The sequence below is a fragment of the Acanthopagrus latus genome, unplaced genomic scaffold (genome assembly GCF_904848185.1).
Source record: "Acanthopagrus latus isolate v.2019 unplaced genomic scaffold, fAcaLat1.1, whole genome shotgun sequence".
Taxonomy (NCBI): Eukaryota; Metazoa; Chordata; class Actinopteri; order Spariformes; family Sparidae; genus Acanthopagrus; species Acanthopagrus latus.
Genome location: NW_023504081.1, coordinates 281,341 through 290,167, shown reverse-complemented (window position 1 = coordinate 290,167; position 8,827 = coordinate 281,341). Strand labels below are relative to the sequence as shown.

The window sequence follows — 8,827 nt, the reverse complement described above, 5'->3', positions numbered from 1 at the left end:
AAATTCGGAGGAGTCACAGAGGTCAGGAGGGTACCACAGAGGTTAAACATACCAAGGTCTCCATTTCTGGTAGGAGCAGCAACATTCCAGGCAGGAACTGGATTCAGGTCCGTTGGGGGGAACAGGAGTCTGACACAGAGGCAGAGACAGAGATGTACTGAACTCTAACTAACTCAGACCAGACCTCCTCAAAGTCACCAGTCTGAGGGGATTCAGTCTGTCCTCAGTGGTCTGAGGGTTCAGTGATATTATCAATAATATTAAAATCAACAATATTATTATCATCAATAAAATTGTCATGTGGTGGTTTCGTTGCCGTTCACCGTGACCTGAAGGTGTAGTTCTCGTAGTTGTGATAATATCGTCTTCCAGGGTGGTGTAATGGCAAATAAATCTAGGTTATGATCATTCATATAAATAGATTTGGGAGTGTCCCATGTAGTCCCAAATGATGCTCTAATAATGAGTTTTGAGCCTGATAAAAGACCAGTTTTTGATTCACCCTTTACGATCACAATGTTAAAATGAATGAGCAACGAGTGCAGCCACAGCTCACCCAAGGCCACAGATAGGGGCCTGGGTGAGACATTTTGTAGGCTTTTACATAACACATTCAAAAATGAAAACAGTAGATAACAGTCTTGTGTGATCATGACGAAGGGGGGTGGTCCAAGTGGGCACTGGTGACCTTGACCCCAGGTATAAAAGTGGGTGATCCGCAGAGATTTCTCAGTTGCCCCGGGGTACCTCATGGATTTATAACTTCTTCTCTTCGAATAAACACCTTTTTGGACTGAAGACTTCCTGCCTCACCTCTGTTTTGGACTTAGTCTCTGAGCTGTTCTTGCCTCTGATTTGGATTTAATCTCTGAGCTGTTCTTGCCTCTGATTTGGATTTAATCTCTGAGCTGTTCTTGCCTCTGATTTGGACTTAATCTCTGAGCTGTTCTTGCCTCTGATTTGGATTTAGTCTCTGAGCTGTTTCGCCTCTGATTGGGACTTTAACTCTGAGCAGATTACCAAGGTCACATAGTGGAATAATTTAACAGATAAGGAAGGTAGTCTCCCACTACAGTGGAAATAGGTCAACTGTGGACCAATCAGGTGACGTTTGAGGAAGTGGGCTGAGCTTTTGACCAGAATCCATGAGACTACAGACAGAGACACAAACTGACACATAGACACAGAGACACACAGAAACAGACATACACAACAATCAGTTCAGTCGTGGACCAATCAAACCTGTTGAACATCCAGGACAACAAGTCCCACCTGGAGGCATCATAGTCAGGAGTTCTGGCTATGGGGTGGTGGTGTGGGGGAGCAGAGGGGTCGTGGGCCATGGCTCCTGGGAACGGCGGGGGATGCGGGTGAGGGTGACCCACTTGCTGCAAGCGGGGGGGTAGTGCAGAGGGGGCTGGGCCTCCATAGTAGGATGGTGGTGGCATCAGAAGCTCTGTCCCCGGCCCTCCATTGCCACCATGAATCTTCCTGAAGTTGCAATGGTGGTGATGACGCCCACCACGAGAGTCCAAGTCTGGATGGGGCCAGAATGAGATCAACACAGAGTTCAGCAGGGGGACACAGAGGTCAGCCGGGGGTCACAGAGGTTAGGAGGGGGTCACAGTGAGTCATAAGGGGGGGGTCACAGAGGTTAGGAGGGGGTCACAGTGAGTCATAAGGGGGGGGATCACAGAGGTCAGGAGGGGGTCGTTGAGGGCGTCACAGAGGTCAGGAAGGGGTCACAGTGAGTCATAAGGGGGGAATCACAGAGGTGAGGAGGGGGTCGTTGGGGGGGGTCACCGAGGTCAGGAGGGTATCACAGAGGTTAAACATACCAAGGTCTCCATTTCTGGTAGGAGCAGCAACATTCCAGGCAGGAACTGGATTCAGGTCCGTTGGGGGGAACAGGCGTCTGACACAGAGGCAGAGACAGAGATGTACTGAACTCTAACTCAGACCAGACCTCCTCAAAGTCACCAGTCTGAGGGGACTCAGTCTGTCCTCAGTGGTCTGAGGGTTCAGTGATATTATCAATAATATTAAAATCAACAATATTATTATCAATAATATTGTCATGTGTTGGTTTCGTTGCCGTTTACCCTAACCCGAAGGTGTAGTTCTCGTAGTTGTGATGATATCGACTGCCAGGGTGGAAGTAGGTCAACTGTGGACCAATCAGATGATGGCTGAGGAAACAGGAGGAGATCCGGCCCGAATTCATGAGGCAGACAGAGACACACACAGACACACAGAGACAGAGAGACAGACATACACGACAATCAGTTCAGTTGTGGACCAATCAAACCTGTTGAACATCCAGGACAACAAGTCCCACCTGGAAGCTCCATAGCGAGGAGGTCTGGCTATGGGGTGGTGGTGTGGGGGAGCAGAGGGGTGGTAGGCCATGGCTCCTGGGAACGGCGGGGTTTGCGGGTGGGGGTGACCAGCTGGCTGGAAGCGGGGGGGTAGTGCAGAGGGGGCTGGGCCTGCATTGTGGGATGGTGGTGGCATCAGAATCTCCGTACCCGGCCCTCCACTGCTACCATGAAACTTCCTGAAGTTGCACTGGCGATGATGACGCCCACCACGAGAGTCCAAGTCTAGATGAGGACAGAACGAGATGAAGACAGAGTTCAGCAAGGGGTCACTGAGGTCAGCATTGGGTGACAGAGATCAGAAGGGGGTCAAGGAGCTCAGCATGGGGTCACAGTAAGTCATAAGGGGGATAACAGAGGTTAGGAGGGGGTCACAGAAGTCAGGAGGGGGTCACGGGGGTTAAATATACCAAGGTCTCCTGTTCTGGTAGGAGCAGCAACATTCCAGGCAGGAACTGGATTCACTGGTTTCAGGTCCGGGTGTCTGACACAGAGACAGAGACAGAGACAGAGATGTACTGAACTCTAACTAACTCAGACAAGACCTCCTCAAAGCTTGACCCCCTTCAATGTGAAATATATTTCCACACAACGTCTCAGAATTCTTTGTAAAGATCAGTTTAACTCTCACACTCCATCTGTCCTCATCTGTCTGAGGGTTCTGAGGGTCTGGTTTTAGGGTTAAACTTAGTGTCAGGTATAAGTGGTTTGTTACTTTTTTCTGAGTTCCTCGATGATGAGGGTGACGGCCGTGGAGTCTGTTTCTACTTCCTGATTGAAAGCGTTGGAGTACTTCCCTATTGCCTCCAAATGCACCTGAAACACAGGTGGAGGTGATGACACCCACATGTGAGACAGACAACAAAAGCCGTCCACAACATACACAGTCCTGACCCTGATTCAGTATTAACATCAGTATCGTGAAGTGTAATGTTACCTGACAATTGTCTCCCAGGAGGTACTGCCTTCCTGCAAACAAATTTTTGTCTGTCTTGTGCATCTCTGTCTCACACACACACTCACAGAGAGACAGACAGAGAGACACACACACACACACACACACACACACACACACACACACACACACACACACAATCAGAACTACTGTCTCAACAGAAACCCTCTATATTTTTCTGTCAGATGTATGTAACCAGTTACCTTCGCAGGTATCCAGCCGGATGTTAAACTCCACATCTCTGTAATACTCTGCGTCCAGAGACCTCATCACCTTATATGAAAGAGACAGTCTGGCGCGGGGCGGGGCTTCTAGTGGACACTGACCAATAAAAACATTCAATTTTGCTCCATTTCTCTGACGAGTTTATGTTTTATTACCTACAAATTTAACTGAAAAGCCACTCAGAGCTCGTATGTGTGAGTCACCATGAGCCAAGCTCAGTTCTGTTCACACGAGCAGTGACCCGAGTCTGAAGAAGGAAGCAAAAACCAGCAGTTCCTTCAGTGGCCACCTGAGGCTTCAAAAGCAAGTCAATCCCCATAGATTCCCATGTTAAAATGTCCAAATTTACAGCAGATATAAAAATGTTTGCAGCCTGGTACAAAAACAGTTTTGGTCATGACAACTGTATGGGGGGTGAGTTTTTCTATAACTCACCCATTTAGATATAATAAGGCTTAAAGTTAGACATAAAAAGGGCATGGCCATGCCGTAGCTGTTTGGTAGCTTTGAGCTAGGTGGGCGTGTTTCATCAACAGGGCTTCATTCACCATTTTTAGATTAGCTGAGACTAGGAGCCCCGCCCACTTTGAGCTTCAGAACAAACCTGCAGGTGACACCATGGATCATGCATTCCCCCACCATCCCCACTCCCACCCCCACCCCCACCTTTGCCCCCTCTGTCACAGCTCCTCGCGTCTCTTCAGCAGCTCCCCCGGACTCCACATCCTCCCTGCTGGACAAACACACAGGTGTGTTAGAGAGTGACATTATAGCAGTTACCTGAACATCACGGACAACAAACAGAAATCCACATCAAGCCAAGAAATCTGACGGCAGTGCGATGATGTCATCTCTACATCAGCTGTCAATCTGTCGAACATTAATGTGTGTACCTGTGAGCTTGATCCTCAGGTGTGCTGTGTCTATAGCGCTGACCTCCAACTCTGCAGGCCTCCATCGCCTGACAGAGCTCCGTCTCTTCTGACAAAAACACCCGAGTGTAGAACAGCTCATACAGGAGAGCTAGACAGACAGACAGACAGACACAAAGACAGAACACTGTTTGTTCTTCTTTACTTGTGAGGGCCCTCACTGTCATGATCTCACCGACACCACCATCGAAATACATCTCACCTGAACCTGGTTCTGACCTGAACCTGGTTCTGACCTGTGAACCTTCACTAAGACCAACACAGTGGGTCTGACACTAAATGTTGCACACAACAGTTGTCAACCATACTGAGCCACCAATCAGTGATCTGCACTCACACTGACGGAGGGCGGCAGAGGCGTGGTAAGTCCTTGGGTAAATGATGTCATAGTGACCATTGATGGAGTGGGACAGCATCACCTGGACAACAGACAAGACAGAGCTGGCCAATCAAAACACAAAGAAGAATGTCATGTGACCTGCTATGTTCATCGTCATGACAACCATCAAAGGGAAAAATAAGAGTATTCACCTCAACTACGAAGTTGTCCTCTGAGATCACTTTGGCTGGAATCCCCGGGTAATCGTAGATCAGGAAACAACACCTACACACACACACACACACACACACACACACACACACACAACACAGACACAGACACAGATAGACACACAGAAACACACAGACACAGCCACACACACACACACCCAAGTCAAGTTCTGATCTAGGTCTAGCTCTGGCCTAAGCTGATCTGTAGGTGAAAGCGATTGACTGATTGAGGTCACAGAAGGTGAGTGAACACCTGAGAGCCTCTCACCTGTACAGCTGAGATAAAGCTTTGATCTCCACCTGACCCACCGTCTCCTGAAAAAACACACTCACTGTCACACATTGCCACAACTATCCACAGGTAAAAACAGTGATTCAATGGTCAAAGGGCACAGCAGCTCACGTTCGGGTTCTCCACACGTCCCAGATGCTTTTCAAAGGAACCTTCAACAAACTGAAAAACAGGGTGGAGGAGAGGGAGGATGTAAGAGAGGAGGTGAGGGAGGAGGTGAGGGTCGAGATGAGGGACGAGGTGAGGATGGAGGAGAGGGCTGAGGTGAGGGTGGAGGTGAGGGAGGATGTAAGAGAGGAGGTGAGGGAGGAGTTGAGGGTTGAGGTGAGGATGGAGGAGAGGGCAGAGGTGAGGGTGGAGGAGAGGGCCGAGGTGGAGGACGAGGTGAGGATGGAGGAGAGGGCAGAGGTGAGGATGGAGGAGAGGGCAGAGGTGAGGATGGAGGAGAGGGCAGAGGTGAGGGTATAATGAATAAATTCATTAGTTAACGATCTCAGACTCACCAGCTCAAATTTACATCTGTTGGCTCTCATGAAGTTAGCGCAGTGCTGACGGACCCTCCGGTGGTAGTTCTGAGAGTAATACAACTACACACACACACACACACACACACACACACACACACACACACACACACATTAATTAAGCATCGTGACAAATGTTAGCGTGATGATAATCTGTCTGTGTATATATTTTGTCAGATGAAAGAAGTAAACTGGCCAGGTACAGTTTTATATTGAGGCCAGTGTACTAAAAAGCCTGTGTAAATGTGTAAATGTATTATTTTATTGGTAAGAAATATTAGCGACTAAGGAGTGAGTTCATGAGCTTGGTCAAGAACTCACAGTAGGGAGGGAGTGACATAAACTAGTTTATTTGGAAATATTTTTCATCATTATTGTGATTAATTCAGTTATAAGCTGCTCATAGATATTCCATCTTTTGTTATGTTTATCTTAGCTGGATCAGCAGCAGCCAGGGGTCAGAGGATGCTCAGTCAGTAAAGCAGCACAAGATGGAAGAGCAGGGCCAGATCAGATAACTGAGCCATATCAGCCTAATGCAAAAGAAATAGCAGTTCAAAACTTGCAAGCAGAACCCTACATTTCCAAGAGAAATGGTTTAAAAGAATTTCCTTGGATTCATTACAGTCATAGTATGAATGTAGTCCTGTGCTTTTACTGTGTAAAAGCATTTCAACTTGACAAGTCCTCACTGACGAAAAACACTGATTCAATATTTGTCTCCGCTGGGTTCAGAAATTGTAAAAAAGGCTGTGGAGAAATGTACAGATCATACAAAAATCAAGTCTCATAAGCTGACAGTTACTACACATTGTCAAAAAGCAAATCCATTTAATTCTCAGCTTTCTAGTGCATTGGCAGCATCACAGCAAATAGCAAGGGCATGCTTGATGAAGATCATGAGCTGTGTGCATTTTCTAGGCAGACGAGGCCTGGCTCTCAGAGGAAGGAAATCTTTCTTGTGATGCCATTGTGGACCAGTATCCAGAGATTAACAGGAGGATGTTGGATGTGCAGTTAGCCATGTTCACGTCAAAGAACACCTACATATCAAGCACAGAAGCTGCAGACATCCTGAGAGGCATGCTGCCTGAAGTCAGAGGTCTATTTGATCAGGTGGAGGTCCTTGTGAGGCTGTTGTTGGTTGTTCCAACATCGTCTGCTGAAGCTGAGAGGAGTTACAGTGCACTGAGGAGGTTAAAGACCTGACTCAGCAACTGCATGAAGCAGAAACGCCTGAACAATGTGGCAGTTTGTCACATACACCAAGAAAGTGTTGATGCCTTGGACAGGAAGAAACTCTGCCAGAATTTTATCTCTGCCAATGATCGAAGACGTCATGTGTTTGGAACCTTTGGATGAGTTGATTATGTTGACCCTCCTGTGGACTTTGGGTCAAAATGACCCTTGTTCACTTTACATTTACATCAAAAATAGGATTTTCTTCCATATAACTGCCTTTAAAATGAGTTTTACACCCATTTCAAATAAAATTGATTACTTGACTACTTACTCTGAACTATGGACATTTTATTCAATTTCTCCCCACCTGTGATATTCCTACCAGTGTGACCTGCCCACTCCTGGGTGGTGAGCAGTAAATGAGGACTGTTATTATGTTATTATTATTAAATTTATTAATATTTAAAAATAAATAAAACTGGTTTGATGAGTTGGAGTGAAAACAAGGTTAAACACCAGGTGATAACGTTTTGCTACATGCTTTGCAACCACTCAAACCAAAAAAGGGAACAGTAAACTTAAAAGTAGCAATAGAAAACTAAAAGAACTACTAGAAAACACAGTGAACTGAAGGAGTTAGAGTTTTATTAAAAATACGTGTGTCTCCCCCCACCTCTGAATCAAAACTTCGTCCTTGCTTGTGTTTATTCAAAACTGGCTTAAATGTGGTATCTGTTTCAATGGCGACCTGCTCAATCAAGACTGTGTGCAGAGTGATAACTTTAGACACCAGGTGCCGTCACCTGGTGACACCAGACCCCCACACTCCGCACCGCCATTAGCTGTGACTTTTAGCCCGACTCACCCGCTCAGACACGGCTCGGAACAGACTGCACGCGTCCCGGGCCACCATCTTCCTGTAGAGGCCCAGACTGTACAGGTACTTGTCCATGTCGACGTAGAACTTATTGAGGGCTTTCTTCATCCTGCCGCCGGTAAACACACAGCAACATTCACGGTAACGTCGGTAAACTCGCTCCAGTTCACGCGCCACAGCTCGAGTCGCCGTCCACTGGAATGGTCACGATAGATCACTGTCATCTGAAATATGTCAGCAATGCTGGTTACTGATTGGACTGGTCCGTCCTGTGAACCGGAAGGACATAATTTACATGTTTTCAAAACAAGAGCACCGCTAGTGACGACCTACGCGCCGCTATTATTTAATTTTGATGCAAGACATGGATATGATGATGTTTGAAGTTTTATGGTGTTTTACCTATTTCGGCCATAAGCGGTCATATTGACATATTGACACATCATTTCGCAGGGTTTCATCAAGGCCGGATTATCCATAGACTGGGTTGGGGTGTCACCTCATGATACAAGCTTTAAAAATCTTTTACGTAAATGTATATATTATTCACTGGAAATTGTTGAAAGACCATACATTACTCGTTTATGAATATTCATTTCACAAAAATAACAGCAATAATAATAAAAAATCACGATTACATGACCCAGTCACAGCAGAAGCACAAAGAAGACTGATATCTGAGACTGCTATCAAAGTTAGTAGATCAGGTTTATATTTTCACAGCCATTTGGTTTATAACTCTATCCTGAAGCTACGGAATTTCAGAATAAAAGCCTGTGACTTTCTACTTGGCATCTGAGTCATCTTTCTAGCCCAGGCCTTACATATGGGGTGTTTTCTGAAGCCTAAGATTTGTCTGATAAAAGAGTTCATACTTAAAACTTAATGAGCTTATCTGTTAATTCCTCTAGGT

General features: G+C 46.3%; 1 protein-coding gene across 1 annotated transcript; it reads right to left on the bottom strand.

Annotated features, from left to right (window-relative positions):
- Nucleotides 1-52: 52 nt before the first annotated feature.
- On the bottom strand, nucleotides 53-8,172 carry LOC119016305 (putative bifunctional UDP-N-acetylglucosamine transferase and deubiquitinase ALG13; the record flags this gene model as incomplete). The annotated part of the gene is made up of 17 exons (XM_037092069.1): nucleotides 7,903-8,172; nucleotides 5,835-5,918; nucleotides 5,443-5,493; nucleotides 5,308-5,354; nucleotides 5,022-5,094; nucleotides 4,828-4,909; nucleotides 4,452-4,581; nucleotides 4,225-4,288; nucleotides 3,505-3,654; nucleotides 3,316-3,378; nucleotides 3,094-3,194; nucleotides 2,789-2,862; nucleotides 2,339-2,603; nucleotides 2,103-2,189; nucleotides 1,839-1,915; nucleotides 1,243-1,537; nucleotides 53-129 (listed from the first exon to the last, which is right to left on the bottom strand). Coding segments are annotated over exons 1-17 (1,840 nt in total), but the record flags the coding sequence as incomplete, so codon positions are not given.
- Between the last annotated feature and the right edge of the window lie 655 nt (nucleotides 8,173-8,827).